This window comes from Rutilus rutilus (assembly GCF_951802725.1).
Source record: "Rutilus rutilus genome assembly, chromosome: 22".
Lineage (NCBI taxonomy): Eukaryota > Metazoa > Chordata > Actinopteri > Cypriniformes > Leuciscidae > Rutilus > Rutilus rutilus.
In genome coordinates, this window is record NC_140227.1 from 24955508 (window position 1) to 24978817 (window position 23310).

Below are 23310 nucleotides of genomic sequence, written 5' to 3' on the forward strand. Positions count from 1 at the left end.
CCTCGCAGAAGAGCAAAGAGCTTTTAGAGCACTTCAAAAACAAACATTCTCAGACACACGCTAAAGATCTGGTCCACTGCGGCCTCTCACATTCATAAACATAAACACTTGTTTTTTGGTTTTTTTTTTTTCAGTTATGAGCTGTATGTGAAGACAAATGATCCAACTGAACCTCACAGCTTTTTGTTGCTTTTTGCCATCAGAATAACATTTTGTATAAATGAGGAGAAGTTACTGCAAGCAATATTTTAAAATGAGGATCTCTGCAGAATCAGAAGACATCTTGGGGCATGCATCTTAAAATGAATCAAGATAGCAGTCCTAACATTTCACACGCAAAACCCAAAGATAATCATTAACATTACAAAACAATCATAACAAAACAAGTGTTACGTTCATGCATTCAAATTCAAATCATCCTTAAATGAATGCCCTGAATGCAATTTATCACTTGATGCATTTCCAGGGAATCAAACTCATGACTTTTGAACATGCTCTACTGTTTGAACAACTAGCTTGCTGAAGAGATGGACTCCATATGACATTTAACAAAAAAAAAAAAAAATCTAGTGTAGAAGAATTTAAACGATAAAGGTGCAGTAAGCGATATTTTGAAAAAAAGTTGTTGAAAAGTGGATCGGACCAAGCACCAAAACACACCTGTAGCCAATCAGCAGTAAGGGGCGTGTCCACTCACGATGGCGGAGGAGAGAGAACTCAGTGCACAAGACGGACATTAGCAGAACGACTATAGAAAGAGGGAGATGGCAGAGAAAATACAAAAGAGGAAAATGTCAGGGGAATATAACTTTAAAAAGAACGGTTATAATCAGGCAGGAGGTCCCGCCTTAATATCGGAATGAATTAGACATTCAACCTAAATTATCCAACCCGATCTCACTGCAATTTGTACGTATTTTCCGAGGTGGCTAATTCGTACAAATTCCTACGACCTCATTCAGAAAGCGTCATCACCACTAACCCCACCCCTAAACCTACCCATCACTGGGGTCAAAACATACGAGTGAGGTCGCCACCTTGTAAAATACGAACGAATTACTGAGAGATTGCGTTGGAATTATCATAGCTTTCACTTATTGAAGACATCATACGCTTGGGCGGCAGGCACAGCAGATTCCACAACAGTCGTTGCCTGTGTTACATAGCATGTACTGTACGTGAATGTGGGGGCAGAGGCATCGAGATATGGGTGTGATGCTTTTGGGTATAGGCGTGTTTGTTTTGGTGATCTCAAATATCAACAGCGTTTACCAGAAATCTCTTACTTTTAAGGAGCGTAAGATGGAGACAACAGATTTAGAACAGGAAAAATCAATACACTCAAATCTGCCCAAGCTTCTTAGCAGCTAGCTATATCAACCTGCTTCTTCCCAAATATATCTCCTCATTAAAGACAATGAGGCATGACACGAAAATGAGATTGAGAGACAAACTGTAACCTAAGCCCTATAAATGCTCAACTTGTGCATCAAACTTTTACAGCTTATGTTTGTGAGAAGTGCACGAAGCAATTCTCTGTGTTGCTGGAGCCTCCATTATTAGTTTTTCCATTTTACGTAACGGAGGCCTTTTGAAAACTTCAAGCCAAACCACAAAACACATCCAACTAGACGTCGGCCCTCGATGTCGACCCTATCTGCTCGCTGTTAAAAGGCTGGAGCTGGGAACTTAAATGGAGCTGTGGTCGGGTTCTCCGGCCTCGACGCAGAAGATCAAATTATCACTGGATAAGTATCTGAGAGGTTGAATGTGGGAGCGTGTTGGAAGTTGGATCCGGAGTTGAACTGAGGTAACAACACTTGGTCGTCTTTCAAACGCAAAACAGATAACGGGCACGCCAAGCTAAACCTATTTAAGCACGATAACCCCTCTGCCAATAGCCTTACAGCTCTCACCAATGGGGTTAACTCTGCTAAAGAAGGTGTTAAAACTAGTGTGCACCAGGTCAAAGACCTCTTAATCTTTCCTTAGAAAAGACATCCACTGAAAAACACCCCATGCAGTTTGCAGACGGTGAGCACAGCCCAGTCTTTGACCACCTGTTAGTGATTTGGGAGCTGAGGCTATCAACAGCTTTGCCTAAGCCACCCCCTGGTGTCATGCTGCGTTTGGCCTTTGCAACGTGGGTGTGTGTGCGTATGGAAGAAACTAGCAAAATTAGCGGTTCTCATCAGACATGCGATTATTTCACATTATTTCTGAAACACAACGATTCGCCTGGGTCTATTAATCCTTTGACAAAATCACACCGGATTATTTTGCTATCCTAGTAAATATGCATGATTATCTGAACAAATCAGAATGTGAAGGACCTGTTTAGAACCACTGACCTTAAAAGTGTTGTGTGTATTAAGAAACCTTATGCACGTATCGGGAAGTCTTATGTGAATGAATGAACGAACCTGATCTCTGCAGGAGAAATGATGGATTATTTATGTGCAACCCTCTCAGAGGTCCGAATGCTGAAAATACTAATGCATCAACCTGCAGTGATGAGTATATGAGCTGGCCTCTCATCTCTCATATAAGCATGCTTTTATGAGCACAGCTATTGTTAATGGAAGCTTTTTTTTTTTCTTTTTTTTCAAAGAAGAGGAGAAGTGTAAAATGGGATGCTGGCTATGTCACTGGACCGTTTGTGTTGGTATCACCAAACCTCATCAGTGACATGTTCAGCCTCGGGGAATGAAATATCGCTTTTCTTCTCCTCTTCTCCCTGAAATTCCTAACACAGCAGTTCACACGCTCTCTCAAAATAGAGGCTGTTTCACGCCAAACTGCTTCCCGCCGTCACGCAGGAACAATCTCCACAGACCCGTCAGGCCACTGTGTGAAATCAGTTAAAAAAATTATTAAATAACTAGGTGGCTTGAAAACAAAGTAATGGAGGATAAAACTAATTTCAGAGTATGTTATGTCCAACACAATTAATCTCTGATTGGCTCTTAAAGGCTCCAGACCTCAACCCTGTAATCCAAGTAACAGCAAAAGATTAATTAGTAGCAGTTTAGGAGATAGGAAAGAGAGACTGTGTGTAGCTGTTGACCTCGAAAACATTCATGTTTCACCCACTTTTTGTTTTACTTACGCTTTGTGATACGCTTACTCTTACGCTCTGCCACAAAGACTATATAGAACCTGTTTTTTTTTTGTTTTTTTTTACAAATTTGCAAAAGCTGCTGTCATGTTTCAAGTTGGTTGCTTGTGTGCTTTTGGGTGATTTTGAGGGGGTTGCTAGGGGTTGTAGTGTTTTAGTTGGCTGCTGAGGTGTTCTAGTTGGTTGCTATTGTGTTTTGGGGGGTTGATTGATAGTAGAGCTGCACGATTTTGGATAAATTGCTAATCATATTATTGAGTTTGAATGGATGATTCAATGACTCACTCATAAAAATGTACTCGCTTCATTACTGGATGAATCAGCGTTTTTGAACGAATCTCTTGAATGAATGATTCAATGACAAATAAATGTTTTAAGTCACTTGTTGCCACCTAGTGGCGTAACAATGTAACCGATATCATTATTTGAAGCACCAAGTTACTTTACAAAGATGAATTGCTCTATTTTGATCACTTCCATAGTGTTTATATCCGAAATATAAACTTTTATTCCAGTACTTCTGTGATCATTTTAATATTTGTAACACAGAAATAGCGAGTCTGTGTGGTTGACAAGACCTACTGCTTTCTCTAGGTTAACGGAAGCGCAAACGCGGATTTTAATATTCCTGTGTGATTTTGTCAAAGGTTTAATCAGCCTTGGCTCATTCGAAAAAGTACCTATGGCAATATTTTGCATTGTTGCAAATACGTTGCATTGTGCACATTTCGCGACAGTTTCAAAGTGAAATGTCCAGTGAGTGGTGCTAAAAGCGTGTTTAGTTTTTTTCCGGAACAGATGAACGTTTTATTACACCTGCGTTTGTAGGTATCACTGCAGTTCTGAAGTGAAATGTCCAGTGAGTGGCGCTAAAAGATTAATGCTCAATTACGTTTTAAAATAACGTACACCTACCCGATAGTGTTAACAAAAGCAAATGCATCATAAAAACGTAATCGTAACCATGGCATTTTAGCTTGATTTTGAACTTTGAGCTCTTTTAATGTGACTTGTCCTGCACAGGATTCGTACCCGAGCTCTTCACGTCACAAGTACATTTTTGTACCAACTGAGATACTGAGCAAGCTTAAGTCAGTAAAACTGAAGATATGGAGCTGCTTAAGTGATGCAAATTCAAAAATATACTCGTTTACAAATCATGCACTATGGTTAAAAGTGTTTTAAGGTCGTAACATAATTGTGCAAGGAGCCGCGTGAAAACAAGTATTTATTAATCCATAATTGTGTGTGAAAACGATTAAAAGTGCTTGTTGTTTTACTGCCTCTAGTGTTCATTTATTTTAGAATCTGCAGTGATATGTACATATTGGTACGTATTTCGCAAAAATTTTGCCACAGGAATTTTTTTTTTCCAATGAGCCTGTGACACAGGAATGAGATCGTGTAGGTGTTTGAATCGAGATCACGATTTTTTTAATGTGCAGCTCTAGTTGATAGGGTGTTCTAGTTAGTTGGTATGGGATTTTGAGGTGCTTCAAGGGTGTTCTAGGTGGCTGCTAAGCTGTTTTAGGGGGTCATGTCTATGCCGAGATGTAGTTCTCATGGTCTGTTCACATCCCTAAGCATGAATGATAGCATGAACCTTAGAGCAAGCACCACTAATTACTAAACAACAAACTAGCTACAGCTTTTTGCGATGCATAATGAAAGGAGGGTGGTTAAACATCTCCACTCTCAGAGCTTTCTGGAAGACGTGCTGAGCAAATGAGTTTCAGATCTCTTCCCAAATTCATTTACAGCATACCACTTTTTTTTTTTTTTTTTTTTTTTATCTATAGCAGACCACATAAAGTGGTTCCCATGAGCCAGGCACAGAATACAGAAACTGTGGGACCAGACTCCATTAGACTCCATTCATTAGTGCAGCAGCCTTCCTCTGCAATCCAACATGCTTTGATAAAGATTAAAATGTTGCCAAATGACTCAACAGAACAACAGAGCCTCCAATTTAGGTCATGGGGAGATGATAAACAATTCATAAGCAAAGAAGAAAATTAAATATATAATATGGTTCAATATAGTAATGAAAGAAAGCATTGTTAAGCCGCTAGACTGCTCTCCAAACAACTCCTCACACAAAAACGCACACGTTCGCACATAAAAGCCTGCACGCATTACTGTTATGGCAGCGCTCAGAACAATTGTCTTTCACTCCAAGGTGACTCTCTCTCTTTCCATTTCCATTTCTCTCAGGGTCAGCTACGTGCATCTCTCTTTATGTGTGTGTATAAATTGAGAAAAGCATGGTTTGCTTAATGCAATGCTGTCAGAACGTCCCGATGCAGCCCTGTCTGCTGTGCATTAGGAACCTGTCAGCCAGAGTATGGAATTAATCAGCAAACCCCTGAAGAAACAATTGCATAATCTAAAGCTATAAACTCGGCCGACCTTGCCTTCAAACGCGCTTAAATTTCCACCTTCAAACGGGAGATTGAGAGAGCTAAAGGAACTGAGTCAATAGATTTCTCTCTCCTTTCTGCCCTCCAATCTTTTCTTCCTATAAAGAGGAATGACTTCTCCACTCGCCTTTCCAACAGTTCTGAATAAAATTCCATATATGTTTTTTTTTCTTTTTCTTTTTGAATGTGACCTCCGCTTTGGCTTTGCTATACCTTTTGTTTGTTGTGAAAACACTGACTCCTTTGTTAGACTCATCATCATGACGGTTTCTCATCAGGATTCCAGCCTGAACAAATCTTTTTTTCTTCTTCTCAACTTGTCTTTACTGGTTTTCATGTCTGATCATTTTTGTCACTATTAAATCCGTTTAGGGCTGTAATTATGTTCTATAATTAAGACAAGATAGACTTTTGACTATCGGCATAAATTACAATATCATTATTGAAGCTTGTATAAATTATCGTTTAGCGTTATGTTCTACAGTCAACACCAGAGATATTAAACCTGTTCGCTTTTTTACGGTCTAATTTTCTATCTATCCAGACATAAAAATATAGAAATATAGATAAAAAGCCAGGACATTTGCAGTACTTGCAAACCTCTTTTATTGAGATATGAACTTTACAAACTTAAAATCCAACAATTATAGTTTATCCTTTTATCTTTAAATGATCTCATATACTCGCCCTCGTGTTGTTCCAAAAGAAGATATTTTGATGAATGTATCAACAGTACCAATACAATGAAAATCAAAGGGGTTGACTTTTATTGTATGGACGAAAACACACAAAGTATCTTCATTTGTGTTCAATAGAAGAAAGAAATGCGTACAGGTTTGGACTGACATGAGTAAAGGACAGAATTTTCATTTTTGGGAGAGCTATCCCTTTAAAAACAACCAGTCAGAAAGGCAGCTCTAAGCCCTGAATATTCACTGACCTTAGATCCGGCTCAGAATGGAGGCAACAGATTTTGAGAGCACCACTTCATTTATTAACAAAATCAATTGATGAAAAGGTGTGAAGTTTGCTGTGGTGACAAGATAATCTAATTGTCCGAAATTTGGATTTAGTTGTCAGTGACATGAGCCATTGCACTTCTGATGTGAAATGACAAAAGCATAGAGAGAGCATGTAAGAGAAAGCGAGGCTGTAATTATCAGCTCCGAGTGTGTTAGTGGTCTCTTAGAAAACAACTCTCCGACTGGATCGGCCCTTTATGAACCTCTCACTCTTTGGATCAATCAATCGTGCAGAGACTGTGGATTGATCTAACTTTAAAAGGGCGCCGATGATGCCTCTCTTAAAGACGGAAGATGGGGCGGCCTTCAAGACATTAATTTCGATATTTGCTTGTAACTTGAGCATGTTTTGATATACTGTTTTTGTAAATATAAGTGGATGGCTATACGGTTATCTTTGGTCTGGTGTTTAAGTGCTGTGATACAATACAGATACTTGAGTGCGGCATTGATTTACAGTCAACTTTCAGAAACTTTGCATTTGTCTACTATACTAAACTGATGAACAGTCATTAAAAGTTCAACATTATCTGCCTGAGTTCTATGTAAAAGTAAATGTTTCATAATATACCAGCATTTTGTACACTGATTCAAATAAAAGATGAATGCAAGAATCTACTGTTAAAATTATTTTGGGATGAATACAGTTGGGCGTATTCCTATTTTTGAGAAAGCAAAGCAAAAAGAAATGAAGCAAAGAAAATGCATGAGAGTACCTTAAAGGTACATACTGGTACCTAAATGGTACATTGGAACCTTTTTTTAAAAAGGGAACCATCCCAGTTCTGAGAGTGTACTTGAATGAGGAAAGACTAGAATCTCCAAAACTGTTTTTATATTATGTTATATTTTCAATAACATATTTTCGAATTAGCAAATCAAATCTGACAAATCACACTCTGGCTAAAAGTAAACTGGTGTTCTACAGCAAATAAAATAAAATAATAAAAAGGCAGAACTTCCATTCCTACAGCCTCCATAATGAGCGTTGACATCTCGCCCATTCATTTTCCTATTAGAATTCTGTCACCTGTCAACTTATAAATATTTCTTACTGTATGTCTCTGCTTGAAGGCTGCATTATTGAGCCCAAGCACACAGGTAAGGACATCACCCTCACAGACAGAGAAATAGAAAGAGAAAAAAACAGACCATAAACAGATAGAAGGTTTTTGTCAGTCAAGCATTTTCACATTGTATTTACTAGGATTAAGAAAAACAAACAGAAATAAGAGCCCCATATAAACCGCCAGCCATTTTCTTTAGATGCTGACAGCCCTCAGCCCATCAGTGCAGAGCTGCAGGTGAAAAGATGTAACTGTAGACAGATAAGACTGTGTACAAAACATGAGTGCTGACAAGCTCACTCATTAAACTTGACCGGGCCACAGATGCAGGGTTTATGTTTCCAGCCGGTCCTGTCACATGGCAATCCGATATCTCGAAAGAGAGCCATCATCTCTGTGCCCAACACCTCACTGGAAAGACAGGCCTAGAGCCAGGAGCTATCTTTAGGTATTTCACTAAAGCTAGTGGATAGCATGAGGAATAAGATATGAGAGGAGTACGAAGAACTTGTTCGAACATCACCCTGAGGCGGACGAGAGCTGCGCAAAATGATTGTTTATGCTACCGGGAATTCTTTAATTACCTATTTTCTCTGACAACATTTATGACATCAGGACAAGTGCGTTGGCAACCTGCAACATGTCCGTTGGAAATTTGCAAAGAGTTCCTCAAACTGTAAAACGACATGATGCGAGAAAAAGATGGAATGGATCAGAAAAAAAGGCCACAATTCCCACTGTGATAATGTACCTGAGAAAACATCTGTTGAAAGAAAAAAAGATCTGTTGATTGGACAACTGCCAACACTTAATAAAACATGTTCCCCATCGTTTGACTTTGAAACAGGATGCCGTTTTTATCGTTACCTTCTACAACATCTACATGTAAATTCCCAGATGTGTGCTCTGTGAAATATAATGCTAATGTAGGAACTTCGTCTTTTGATAAATAAACCAGGGGTAAAGAAGAAAATGAAAGAAGTAAATAAAAGAGAAGCAAACAAACATCCTTAAGTGGATACTGCCATTTAAACAGTTTAGCAGAAGTAGCCCCGTGGGAAGTATTCCAAGAACCCTTCGGGGTCTAGAGTGGCCCTGCAGGGGAACTGACGCAATCTGCACATAATAAAAGGAGAGATGGTGCTTGAAAGCACAGCTTGTGATTGAACAATGCTCCATGATTTCTGACACACAGAGAAAGGACGCAGCAGAGAGCTGTGAGGACTCGCTTCCCTGTGGCCAAACGCGCTGCAACAGACAGCTGTGTGTGTTTTTGCCGTGAAGACGAAGAGAAAACGATCTGTTTGCATTGATTGAGAGTAGAATTTAGAAGCAAGTTGCTGCTGTTTTCTTTGGCTACAAAGTCTGGATTTGACAACCACATTTACTAACAGGTGTGACTCGCGGTTTGCCTGTTCATTCAATTATCTTGCAGTAGTGGTTCGAATATTGGGTCTCAATCACTTTCGTAATTAAATTTCTTTTAAAATAAAGGAACAACTGAACTGAAACCAAATGGACGCAATAATCGCATGTCTTTAGAGAGTGTCATATGTTTGCTGAGAGTGAAGAAACTCTAAAAGATTTTATATGGGAACGGTTTGGATGTGATTTATGTAAATTACTAACCTTACATAGTTGCTCATTTAGAATTCATTAACACCAGAACTTAGGGAATTCAGGGAAACAATCATGTGTGTACGCATGTGTTGTGAATTAGGAGGAAATTTGGTAGCACTTTATTTTACAGTGCTTTCCCGCATGTACATACTATGTACTTATTATAGCAATTACAATAACTGGCTTATAGTTAGCCCTGAACCTACCCCTAAACCTTAACTTAACCCATGTTACATATAGTATATGTAACATATATAGATATATACATTTATATAGTTACATTATATTACCAGTACATTCTTGGGGAAGTACACTGTAAGTAAACTAAATACGGTAAAATAAAGTGTAACCTCAAATGGTTCTGTGCATATAGATACGAATAATCCACGCAAGTATTTGTGAATGAAACCTATTTTCTGTCTATATGTGAAGACCTGTAACCACAGCAATTGAAGTAAATATCAAATATGGCAACTTTTAATAATAATAATAATATAATAATAAACTTTATTTTATATAGCGCCTTTAAAAGTTGCATCTCAAAGCGCTTTACAAAGACATACAGAAAAGATACATCGAGGTAAAAAAATAAAAAAAAATAAAAAAATTAAAAAATAAATAGAATCAGACAATCAAAATCAATTTAAAAGACATTGGGGGAAAAAAATGTAACACCTGAATGTCTTTTCACTTCTTTCACACTTTCAGGTTTTTTTTTTTTTTTTTTTTTTTTTAAGTTAAATCATCTCTCTACTGCATGTTTATGTAGAAAAAGAAAAAGAGCACAACTCAAAGCAAAAGCACTAAAACAGATCTAATCTATTCTGTTACAATTTGAATGTAGTCTTTCACTTTCCACTCGTGTGAAGGATTTCATTTAATTCATTACATCCAGCACAAACTTAGGCCATGTGTTCAATTATTTGGTCCCCTGTCAGTGTTGGATTCTTTTATTAAGGACTTGTAATTTGATTTGACTTTGTGTTTAGCCGCCACATTGTTGCATCAACTATTTACAAGTTGCTCCAGCATTCAGAGTGAAGGAACAATGGCAAAGGTCAGCCATTTGACACATGTAACCTAGCAGACTGCTAGCTTAGCATCCGCATCATTTAAACATGCAGATGATGTTTTCGTTTCTAATTAAAGAGCACTTGTCTGATTGAGTGTCTCATCTCAAAATCTAAGCGCCACATGGCTAAAAAGGCTAGCTGGAAAATGGTGCCAGAAAAAGAGAGAGAGAGAGAGAGAGTGTACACACAACCATAAGCCATCTGAAATGTGGGCGTCACTCTGCCCGACATCACTGACACAGTCTAAACCATGTACATCAGGGTTAGATTATCCTACCATCCAAAACAAACAAGCACATAAGCAACCAAACCTTTGACAGCAACTCCAACGCCAATGCCTTGAAGCGTTAGCAAGGCTAGCTTTAGCCATTACTGCTACAAATATTGACAGTGAGTAACTAGGACTTGTTTCCCAAACACCCCATCGTGCAACATCCTTGTGGGCAAGGAAAGAGGAACATGGTGTTTACTGTGAAATCAATAGAGAGAAAGAACATTTTAATGCAGGTATAGTTCAAACAAACTCCAAAAAGTACACTGACTACATAATGCTCTATATATGATTTAAAAACTCGAACATAAAACAGTTTAGGATGTTCCACACCAATACAGTATGTACTTCAATGAGTTCCTTTCCATTGACCAAGCAAATTAGTTTAAGTGCCTCAATGTTTTCTGCCTCAAGGGTCAAATAACCCTTGGTCTTATAACATTTGCTGGATTATTTATCTTTTTCACATTTAACACTTTAGGTTTTGGCGCTTGCTTAAGTAATTAAATAACCTCTGCACTATGGGAGCATTACTTGCAACCCTTTGCAAAAATGACAAAACTAACATCTCAAACTACACTACTCTCCTAGATCAACACAGCTCTTGCCCCAGACTCAGACTTTCAATCTTAAAATATGAAATCCATCATTAAAAAATTAATTATTAAAAGCATAACATTATCTAAACAAAGTCTGAAATAATCATAAACCACTTCAATATTTATGAGAAAATTATTTATAAATGTTTCAAAAACTGTCCCACACTTGTGGCATCGTTTTCACACCAACAAATAAATCCTAACAAATGTTCTCAAAAGAAAATGTACTTGTTTAGGAGACAAAAGTGACAAAAAGTCACTTTCAATCAAGCTTCCATATTTATTTTTCAAATTATGCGAAAAAGTTTGATAACAATTTCATTTTATGTAGGATATATACAATTCTAGCTTTTAAGCATCCTAAAAATAAAGTGTTTAAGATATTTAAGTTTCTTTTCTGAATGTTCACAGGGCCTACAGTTTGACAAAATATGAAATATCAGCACACTTGGAACACTGTAAACTATAGCAGTGTCTCTAGCTCCAAATTCACTTAGATAAGATGTATTTGGTCACGAAAAAGAATAGGAAGAAATCCGACAACCTCTCATATCCGTTCATTTCTCAAAACCATATGTATCAGTCATTCATCCATTCATTCATTCGTCTGTGCATTTGAAGCCACGTCGTCAATCTAGCCCAACGACTCCGGCACAATGACTTTCTCATGATTAATTCCATCGTTCAAGCGGAACTGTACAAAGGCGGGGTGAAATTACGAATGCGTTTATGAGTTATTAATGGCCTCGGCCCGCTGGTTCCCAAACGGGTCTGGGATTCCAAATCCACACAGGGTGGACGGAGCTGGGTTATTAAGTATACAACTCAATAAATAATTCAACGGCATTACTTGGATTTCCAGAATTGCCATACATTATATATGCAGTTCAACAAATGTCTCTGCTATTATACACATATCTATACACTTCAGCTTTGCAGTAATTAATCACATAAATGAGTGCCAAAAAACTACAGAGATCTTTTCACCCTCCCTGCTACATTTTTCATGCCGAGGTTTTGACACACTCCAGCGCACCCAAAGAAACTCAGCGACCACGTGAAGGAGGAAGGGAGGGGAGGACAGACGGATGGATTTTTTTGTTGTTTCTGGCTTTGCAGGATTGATTTTCATCTCCCGAAGAACTGGGCTAATCTCAATCCTTCTTCTAATCTGTATATAAACCACTTGAAACCCAAGGCTTCTTCACAGATGAATACAAAAAAAAAAAACTTGTCAAATATGGTGTCTACTTGTGCAACATAGATGGTTGTGCGTCAGTCTATTTCAGAAGAAGTATTCTTATGAACAACATTTATCCAAAATATGAACACATTCTCTGAAATATGATTTTAAAAAGTGAGGTTTTGTGGCGACGCTCTCTGCTGTTAACATGAAGTAGTGAGGGAAATTTCAGACGTTTATCGTGGCATTCTGGTCTTGTCTTGTTCTGTTAAATCTGATGATTTATTAATGAGCCGGTAAATATAGCAGAGGATCGGATGAGTGTGGAATACACACGCGCGCAATAAACAGCCACACAAATCACGAAGTAAAGAAATAAAACCCCTGCAACTCTAGAAGGACTAAAGCTGGAGAAATCAAACAAACAAAGGCAGGATTTACTGTATAGGGTCTCATGTGCACCGTTTAAGCCTAGCAGACAAGTACTGTTTAGATTTCCCTCATATACTGCAGAACACATCGATCACGCGCGTATATCAAAACCGGCTATCAATAATTCAGCGCAAACATGCCATCTGAAAATATGAACAAGACACCAAGGGCAGAAGAAAGAACAAATTTAATACGCAAGAGCTAAAGAAGGACAAGCTGGGGCAGAAAAAGGAAGAAAAAACACCTCTTAAAACTGTTATGATTATCTTTCCTCTCTCTCTCTCCCTCTCTCTCTCAGTCTTTTGTCTTTAACTCAGAACCATAAACAAATGATCTATTTCTCAGGCTTAAAGGGGAGAAAATGCATCTTTACAATTACTTTTTTTCTATAGACTCGTTCCACTGAAGTATAGCAGAAATTGCAATTTAATGTTGTCAGTTGAAAATGTCTAAGCCTCAGTCCAAACTACAAGTGAGAAGAGAAGAGAAGAGAAGAGAAGAGAAGAGAAGAGAAGAGAAGAGAAGAGAAGAGAAGAGAAGAGAAGAGAAGAGAAGAGAAGAGAAGAGAAGAGAAGAGAAGAGAAGAGAAGAGAAGAGAACTTGAAGGACAAACAATGGGCTGTTACACTCATCAAGGGGAATTGTTATGACTCAATTTGCCAGCACACATACACACACACACTAATCCCCCCTCCCACACTGCACACACACACACACACAATGTATCGTATAATGCAGCATGGAAGGACAGAACCATTAGCATGCATGACTGTGCTCACACTCCTGCTGTCCCATTGCAAAACACACACACAGTGAGAGAGAGAGAGAGGGAGAGAGAGAGAGAGAGAGAGAGAGAGAGAGAGAGAGAGAGAGAGAGAGAGAGAAAGAGGGCACTAAACAGATTGTCAGACATTGACTCTCAGTCTCATGCCTTGCCATTTGACAGTATTTCGCTTCAGTTCCCAAAGCAATACATTTAGAGCTCGTGCAGCAATCTGATTACCTGACAGCTGCTTTTATCGCACAATTTTGCAAAAACAAGTTGACAGAAACCCAATCTCCATGAAACACTGCGACTTCACTGCACGACACAACAACATTATGCCACAAGCACAACTACAGCCCTCATATCAAGGCAGTTACTCAACAGCGTGATCTGTTGTCATCTATTTTCCACTCCTCTCTTTCTGCATTAAGTGCATTTAATGGAAAGAAACAACTCAGACGGACAATCCCTGGAGAGGCATCACTATTGTCCAGCTGCAAACTCCCTCCAACCACTGACCTTTACAACCGGAGTGTGTGCCCTCCCCCAGCGCTACATGAATTGCTACTCCTGCCTTACCGGTTTGACCTTAAGTGACTCATTTGACCTCTCTATTTAGGATAAACAAACGATTTTAAATTGCATGCAATTTTCACTTCATAAGCATCATTGCATTGACACGCATAGAGAAAAAATACATAAATTGGAAAGCGAACACTGCATGTGCATTCAAATCAAGCCTCATTCACTTTGCTATGTGCTCACAGTACTCTGAACTGAAGGCAGACTGTCGCCACCTTGGGGACACTTTTATAGCCTGGATCACCAATGCTGATGCTCACAGCAGCCTCTGGCTCATCCTCACACACATTTCCACTCTCTCAAACTAAGGTAAGTAACAGTAAAAACATTATCTTTACCTTAACAGCAAATTAAGCCCAAATAAAGCAAGGGAATTCATTTTCCCTTTCCCTGAGTGTGTTAAAAAAAAAAAAAAAAAGGATTTAACAAAAAGTCTGCAAATAAATCTTAGCTTTTTTTTTTTTCTGGCCTCAGATCTGAGGTTAAGTATATTTAAAACATGAGGACGAATATTAAATGCTCTCTAGGTGAAAAAAAAAAAAGGGAAAATCCCCTGATCTCGACCACTGAAGATTTTCTTAAACCTCTCTTCGCCATTAAGTAATAGATTTGGACGCCTGTGGTGCAATTAAACGTTATTACATCCGTTTATCCAGGAAACTTTTCTCGGCCAATCGAATTATACCCCTCATTCTGTTGTGCTTTCTGAGAGCAGACAGCCCTGGCGCTGTAATTGACCCTAAACCTCTTTTCATTTCAGACGTATTACTTCAACGGCCAGCTGTTCGCAACCTCTGGATCAGTTATTATAAAACACCATTACGGAGCCCCGGGTCTTACCCTCTTGTTGTCGCCGGGACTGATGGAAAGCATTTACAATTCCCTTGTGCAGCTGGGTGGCAAGCAGTGGGGACTGTGTGAGTTTGTATTTATATATTTGTTTATATATCCATTTATTTTCACCTTTCAGTCTATCTCTAGCTCTGATGACAGATGCAGATGACAGCCCCCGGACACATCGATCGACAGGGACTGGAAAGGGAGAGATTTCTAACATTTTTTATAACCTCTCAACTGGGATTCACATTTCTATGGCTCTCTTTTAATCCCACTCTCTCTCTCTCTTTCTCTGTTCCAGGCCAGAGGAGAGGAGAGCCAGATTGTTTTACGGGCTCAGTAACAGGATAGCAGATCTGCCTCCTGCCACACTTCTGCTGTAAATAATGGAGAGTATATCCTGTACTGTATGGATCTGTGTAAACACAGCATGCACTCTATGTATGTGTTTTGGGACTTGTTTGTTTTCAGTCACAGAGTGATGGTCGTGAGAGAGAAGAGCATGTATCTATGCTGTAGTGCCTGAGTCTGTGATTTGATGAAGCCTCTGCAGTTATTCTGCTTATTAATAAAGGGCCCAGAATAATGGGCCTCACTCTGACCTCTGACCTGCAGCTGGGACGCAATGAATAGCAATGAATAGCAACACACTCACTCACACAATCATGAACAGACACACGCAGAAGCAAACACACAGATCTAGAGAATGTTAATCACACAAGATACCCATTCAAAACATGCGTAATATAATTCAAGATGCTCTGTTGAGAATAACATGCTCTTTACTATCAATACTTGCTCTCACAAATTCATGCTTATCCACAAAAACACAATGCTTCAATTAGTCACAATGCTAATGTGCTCTGGGTGGTTGTTTACTTCATTTCTATAGCAACACTGTGGGATGAGTTTTGCGCCAAAGTTAAATACTTAATGTTGGAGGTTTGTTCAAATCACTAACCCTAAATATGAGCAAAAGCAACATGTGATAATATACACATTCAGCAGAGAGTTAACTACAAAAGACAATCCTAAGTAGAAATACTACAAAGAAATATGTATATAAAATAAAGCAAGAGAGAGAGAGCTAAATTAATTTTTTGCCAGCTGTAATCTCAGATGCTGCACACACACGCACACCTGATGTACAGAGTTTAAAGAGGTGACTTTAGCCTCATCTGACACGACAGATTTCAAATGACTTTAAACTGGCTTAGCAGCACAGACACACATAAGTTGTCACTGGCTTAACCAAATCGCTCCACACAAAGACGCATTAGCAAGGAATGAGGAAAATCTGGGAAAGCTCTTTCTTTCTTGTGGTGAAATGCGGTCTGAACGTCTTTAATAGAGAGAGGATTGTCACAACGTTCTTGAGTATGAAGGTGACAAACCTGCTGAATAAGTAAAATGTTAAGAGTGTTAGGTTTAGGCTGAAAATTGAAATGTTTGAGGTCAAGAAAAATGACATTACATTGTATGAAAACACATTTTCATGTATTGGAAAAAAATGAAAACATCAATTCTGTCATTGTAAGAGGCAAAGTGTAGGAACCTTACATTCAAAGCGCCACAGGAAACTACATATTGATTGAAGCTCTATTCATTCGCAATATAGTAGCTGGAAAGATATTCTAGGCAAGAGCAGCAAATCATCACAGTATGGCCGTTATGAAATAAACCTTCAGGGCTGAACCTGTCAGTGCATCAAATCTCTCCAGACCAGAGGTAACATCAAAACAATATCTCCAGAACAGAGTTATGTTCCATACTCAATTTCCTCTTAACGCATTACCTGAAACAATATGAGCAAAGCTAGATTTCAAAAAACGATAGCGAGGTGCTCTTTGGCATCTGGCAAGGAGTGGAGAGCGACTCGTGTTTCATATTATCACTGGTTGTGATCCCCTTCCTCCCCCCCCCCCGCATGATTCCCTCGCTGCTTCGTATGCACACACATCTACTCATCCATTCATGTATTGACCTAGTGAGACAGAGCAGGATGAGAGGGGGATGGAGGGTAATAAGAAAGAAGAATATAAGTTGTCCTTCCTACCTGTATTATTGACATCCTGTTCACTGGCGTCTCTGTGGTGTTCGTAACAGGTCCGGTGAAGCTGGTGTGACAGCCAACATGTCCTTGAGGAACGCTGAGGTTGTTGGCAGTGGGTTTGAGGTACATGACCTCTGACCTTGGAGAGCTGAGGGGCAGACGCGTTTGGTAGTCAAAGTACATGGGCGAGGTGGCCAGAGAGGGACTGCTGACAACGTTCATCACGTTCATGGTGTCCCGTTCCTCCACTTCGCTCTGCACCAGCATGATGTCATTCTTGTTGAGCTTCTTCTTCTTGCCTTTGCCGAGTTGTGGGTGAGTGTACTCAGCGATGCGACAGTTGTATGTGCGGATCTCCTTGTTCTCCCGTTTGCACTTGACTGCGATGGTGATCATAGCTGCAAGGAGCATGATCGAGATGATACTCAGGGTTACTATTAGCGGGAGCGACATGTCCCAGTTGTGGTGTTCCGCGTTGATGCGCGGTTCACCCTCCGGTAAGGGCCCTGAGTAGGCTTTGACGATAAGTTTGGCCATGGCGGAAAGTGACGGCTTGCCATGGTCAGTGACCTTAATGATGAGCTCCACAACAGGTGCCACCTCCTCCCAAAGTGGCTGGGCTGTCCGTACCTCGCCTGTCACTGAATCAATCTCGAACAGGTGTTCCTCATTCCCATCCGAGATCTCATAGGTGAGCCGACCGCTCTCACCAAAGTCGTTGTCCACCGCTCTCACGGTGGTGATAATATGTCCGACTCCCACATTCCGAGGTACATGGATCTCAGCAGTGTCATTCTGAAGTAATGGAAGGACAATTACAGGAATGTTATCATTAACATCCAGCACGCTCACACGGACAGTGGTGTTGCTTTCCAGGTGAGGGTTTCCAGAATCCTTCGCCTGGACTTTAAAGTCGAAATACTTGGTTTGTTCATAGTTAAAACTCCTCAGGGCATAAATTGCACCATCAGTCGGTTTGATGTTAACATATGTAGTGATAGATTCCTCGCTTACATTAGAGGGAAGGAGGGAATAGGACACAGTACCGTTTTGGCCTAAATCTGGGTCATGTGCCAGAACAGAACCCAGGTATTCCCCTGGGATGTTGTTTTCCGGCACCTGGAGAAGGTAGACCATTTTTGTGAAGCGGGGTGCATTGTCATTTTCATCTAAAATCTTAACAGTGAAAGACTTTGTTGAGTTCAGGGGAGGGTTGCCATTGTCTTTGGCCACAATAGAAATGTTATACTCATCTTTTACCTCCCGGTCCAGAGGTCTGTCAGTCACTACTGTGTAGAAGTTATCATAGTTCTCCTCCAGCTTGAAGGGAACATTTCCCAAAATCCTACACTGGAGCTGCCCGTTGCGGCCTGAGTCTTTGTCTGTGACTCTGACAAGCGCAATAACTGTCCCTGGAGTTGCTGCTTCACTAACCGCCCCCTGACGCACCGCAACGAAACCTATTGACGGCCAGTTGTCATTCCTGTCAAGCACTTTAACAGTGACTTTACAATGGCCAGGAATTGGGTTGGGGCCTTGATCCTTTGCCTGAATATCAATCTCTATAATTGGGTTCTCCTCAAAGTCGATTTTACCCTGAATCTTTATGACACCCGTTCGGGGGTCTATTGAAAACAACTCTTTGATCCTGTCTGGGACGTAACAGCTAAAAGAATAAGTAACCTGCCCATTAATGCCTTCATCGGTATCTGTAGCATTTAAATCTATCAATACTGTGCCTAGGGGTGCATTCTCAGGGATCTCTACTACATATGAGGGCTGATCAAACACAGGGCTGTTGTCATTGGAATCAGTGACTTTAACATTGATTTGCATTGTGCCTGATTTGGGATATTCCCCTCCATCTGTGGCAGTTATAATTAAAGTGTGATGGCTACGTTCCTCTCGATCTAAGGACCTCTGAACGACCAATTCAGGGAATTTAGTTCCGTCCCCTCTGGATTTGACATCCAAAGAGAATATACTGTAATCATCCCGCGTGATCTGATATGTTTTCAGGCCATTTTCCCTAGTGTCAGCGTCGTAGGCAGCAGCCAAGGGGAAACGTGTGCCTGGGGCTGCATTCTCAGATATGTCAATATCGATCTGATCAGAAGGAAAGCTTGGTGCATTGTCATTTATGTCCTGTATCTCAACTTTAATCATGCAGATCTCCTTATCATTGGCAAACACTTCCATAGAGAGCTGGCACTTGGAGTTTTGTCTGCACAGTGATTCCCTGTCGATCCGCTGTTTAGTGTATAATAGCCCACTTTCGGGATCCACATCAATAAGGTGTGGGGCGGAGTTCTCCAACACCCTGAAGTTGGATTTTTTCCCCTGCTCTCCCAGTTCCAGCTCCGCATCCTTGGCAATGTTTCCAATGACGCCCTGAATTTTCTCCTCAGGTATTGAGTAGTTCAAGTTTTTCAACGTCAGGGCTTGCGCCCATAAAAGTAGGAAAAGGAAAACAGAAAGATGCATCCCTTTCAGTGAGAGTGCCTTAGGTTTGTGATGCGTTTTACGCCTCCGACCTGTTGATCTTCCCAGAAATATCACAATTTATACTTTCAATTACTGAGCACACATGCTGCTGATTCATGATAAAAAATGTATAAAGTCATTATGTGGGCTTTTTTTAAAAGCTTAAATGCTCTTTTCTGAGCAGAGCTCCCTTTATCCTGAGTTTTTACAACAAACGGTGAGGCTGTACAGCTAATTTATATTCTGCTGAACGCCCAGGCGCATTGGAGGCATAATCACAATCCAGTTTCCACAAAGAAATAGCCTTTCCCAGCCTCTTCGCCTGTAATGAAAAAAGAAAAGAAAAAACATTTCTATTTCACATTATTGCATGTAATAGTACACTTAATCATGTAAATCCTGACATAATGATTTAAACAAACACCTCGTGTCTCAACATATGCGCTTTTTTTCTCTGTACTGTGACCGCGTAATTCTAATGCGTAATTCCTCATTCCCTGGCGAACGACGTGGATGGCATGTCAATCTAACCTTGAGATGCGTCGAGCTCTTTAACCACTAAACACAGGTGGATGTTTGTGTTATTCTGCTCTCAACATGTAGGCTAAGCAATGCGTCGAGGATGCGCCATGTGGCACGAAGAGCGTTAAGCCTGTTTTATACTTCTGCGTCGAACTGCCGCCGTAGCTACGTCGTAGGCTGTGTGTAGCGCGCGTACCCTACGGCGTACCCTGACGTGCACCTCTCCAAAAATGTAACAACGCGTCAATTCTACGCGGACACAAGCGCTGTGATTGGTCTGCCAGAACCCCTCCCTCGGGGTTTCACACGCTCCCTAGGTGCGCGTCAACGCGGACAACAACACAGAAGTATAAATTAAAACCAACACGTTGCCTACGGCGTATAGGCTCCGGCGTAGGTCCGACGCAGAAGTATAATGAGGCCTTTACGCGCATCAAACGCGCAATTATGGATAAAGGTGGTGAGCAAATAAAAACGGACAAATCTCTTTCAGTGTCCCTGCGTCCTGAAACAGCTGCTTAACTGATGCCATATCTATAGCCTACCTTGCTGTCTTAAGGCAATCCCTTGAATGCAAAAGCGTTGAAATAAGCCTCTTAACCGGCATAATCCTGCTGTTAAATACAATTTTTACATAGTCGCATAAAGCAGGGAAAATGAAACACAATCCTAGATGGTTATTTACACTGCGCTTATTGAATAAATACGAGTATAAGCTGTTGCATCCTCACTGACACTGTGCGCATCCAGCAGCTCAGGGAGCATATATGACATGTCGTCTCATATTTTCTTTCTTTTTTTCCTTCCAGGATGACACTTTGAAACAGAATGATGATGAGAAACATCACACAGACTTACCTGTAGCCTGCTATCCAGTCTAAGCACAACCATCACCAAAGACGAGTTACATCCTTAATGCACCTTTCCGATGAGTGGAAAAAACTCCAACTAGACTGTATGGAAAAATAAAGTGCTCCCCAAAAGTGCGCTTGTAATGTCAATGAGGCTGATTAGGATGCAGTGACTCTCCTGCGCTCGTGGACTCAGGCTGTAGACGCTTCAGGACAGATATCTTGTCCCAGGCGTAAAATGTACATCCACAACCGTTGATATCACCAGCGCGAACAGCCTCTTATACTGCAATGATGCGGGGTGAGACATCCCCGTGATAAATGCGTCCTGGCCCCTCGGGAGGCTATCCGTCTAGTCCCCAGTAGAAAATAACCGAAAAGAGGAAACACAAGAGAGTCCAAAGTTTAAATGTAGAAATCAACCGAAAGTGTTCAGTCCAATCCGACTGTCACTAAAAACCAGCTGTCAATAACGGTACGGGAATAAATGCACTGTGGCGTGCCGGTGTCCCTTCAGCCTCCTCTGTGCGTTTCTCTCTCTGACTGTCTCTCTCTGTCTCATAGTGCATTAAACATTGTTACTGATCCGCCGCCAACCAATGGATGAAGGAGGAGGGGGTAACGTAGCCAATCAGATTCTCGGAATTCAAATTATAGGCGGGGCTTTCAAAGAGGTCCTTTATGTGAGTGATGTGGACGCGATTCTGAGCGCAGACGGGAGTTTATAAAAGACTCTTGTACTTTGAGAGCTACAAGCGGGGTTGGAAATTGTTACGTTAAAGAAACTGTGCGACTCTCATGGCAGAATAGGCTATATTAGCAAATTGGTCAGTCTGTTTCCCACCCACACCATGGGGTGGGTTTTGTTTTGTTTTACTAGAATATAGTAGTGACTATTACTACTAGTGACTGTTATTAATACCAACAATAGGCTATTCATATTATTTATAACAATACTGAATGATATCCAGTATAATACAAGTTTAAAAGAAACATATTTCTGGTTTGGAGTTGATGAAGAGGTGTAGGTACTAAAAATGTTCAAAAAGACACACAGCTAGATGAATGAACAAGCAGAAACGTTAAATTTGTTTGCCTGTAGGCTACACAAGATCATAATTTGGTATTATTCACTGAGCTTTCTCGAACTAACTTGGCAGTTGCATGCCTGTCTTGTTTCTCCTTTATCTCAGAATGTTGGTGCTCTTTTGACTTTACATTTGACCTTTGGCTCTAAAGAAGGAGAGAAAAACAACAGAAATGGGTGTTTTTAGAACTGACAAAAAAAAAAAAAGAGTCACTATTAAGAGTTGTCCATTAGCTGAAGTAAATCTCAATTTCTGTAATGATTATATGGGAGAAAAAGTATGGCATGAGAGGTAGCATCTATGTGTTTCTATATGTTTATCAATTATGTCCGGTAGAAAGAGAGATTATAAAACAGTTTATAGAATGTCTCTTAAGACAGACAGCCACGTTTAAAATTATCTAGAATATTTTACATAGGATTGTATACTACAAAAACATGAAAATATTTAAGGTTTTCAGACTAGTCTACACTCAGGAACTAAGAAAATTTAGCTTTAAAATGTTATATAAATGCTTTATGAGTTGTGCCAAGCAGCTGAAGGATGAAAATGGAATAGAAAAACACAAGCTGCTTCCATCAGCTCATTAGGCCCTCTAGTGGACATCTTTGAACCTTCAACTAGAGTTCCCCTCGTTTTTCACTATGTGAAGTTCATGACGGCACATTACGTGCGTTGTGTGTGTGTACAAATTTATCGTACATAGCATACTTATAGTATATTTAATGTTGTATATTATATTGTTATTATTGCGTATATACTGTATTATATATTGTATTTTTATTGAATATTAAATATTTATTTGTGTACATATGAAATATCTTTATAAAATATTTATTTGTGTATTTCATTGAGATAATGACCTTATCCATATAAGAAAAAAACAAATAAATATTGATGCAGTGTGTGTGTGTGTGTGTGTGTGTGTGTGTGTGTGTGTATATATATATATATATATTAATAGCAAAATATTAATTATAACTTTTTTAAATTTATATAATTATAGTTTAATAGTATTTAATAATAATTCTATATTTAATACATTCATAATGTAGTGCAATTCTCTGAAACAAAAATAAAGATCTAGGTAGCAATCACCCCTTTCCACTGATCAAGCGTCAGTCATGTGCTGTAATCCTTTTTGATATGACACGTAACAAAAAACGGTTCTAGATCCGCTGCCTTTGTCTGACGCAAGTTTTCATTTGCTGATCGCATGGGCCTAGCTCATCATCAGCCGACATGGGGATTGGAGCCGCTGTCTGAATTCATTGTGAATACCAGCGCACGGCCCCTTAATATTCTAGAGATGCTTCTCCATT

At 39.9% G+C, this 23310-nt stretch overlaps 1 protein-coding gene across 1 annotated transcript in view; it reads right to left on the reverse strand.

Annotated features, from left to right (window-relative positions):
• pcdh17 (protocadherin 17) overlaps positions 1-21445 on the reverse strand; it is a 73515-nt gene extending 52070 nt beyond the window's left edge. The window contains exons 1-2 of the mRNA XM_084394440.1: positions 20908-21445; positions 17047-19849 (exon numbers count right to left, since the gene is read on the reverse strand). Coding sequence (XP_084250566.1) covers positions 17047-19527 — 2481 coding nt within the window. The 5' untranslated portion in view covers positions 19528-19849; positions 20908-21445. The remainder of the gene's footprint in view (positions 1-17046; positions 19850-20907) is intronic.
• Positions 21446-23310: the final 1865 nt, after the last annotated feature.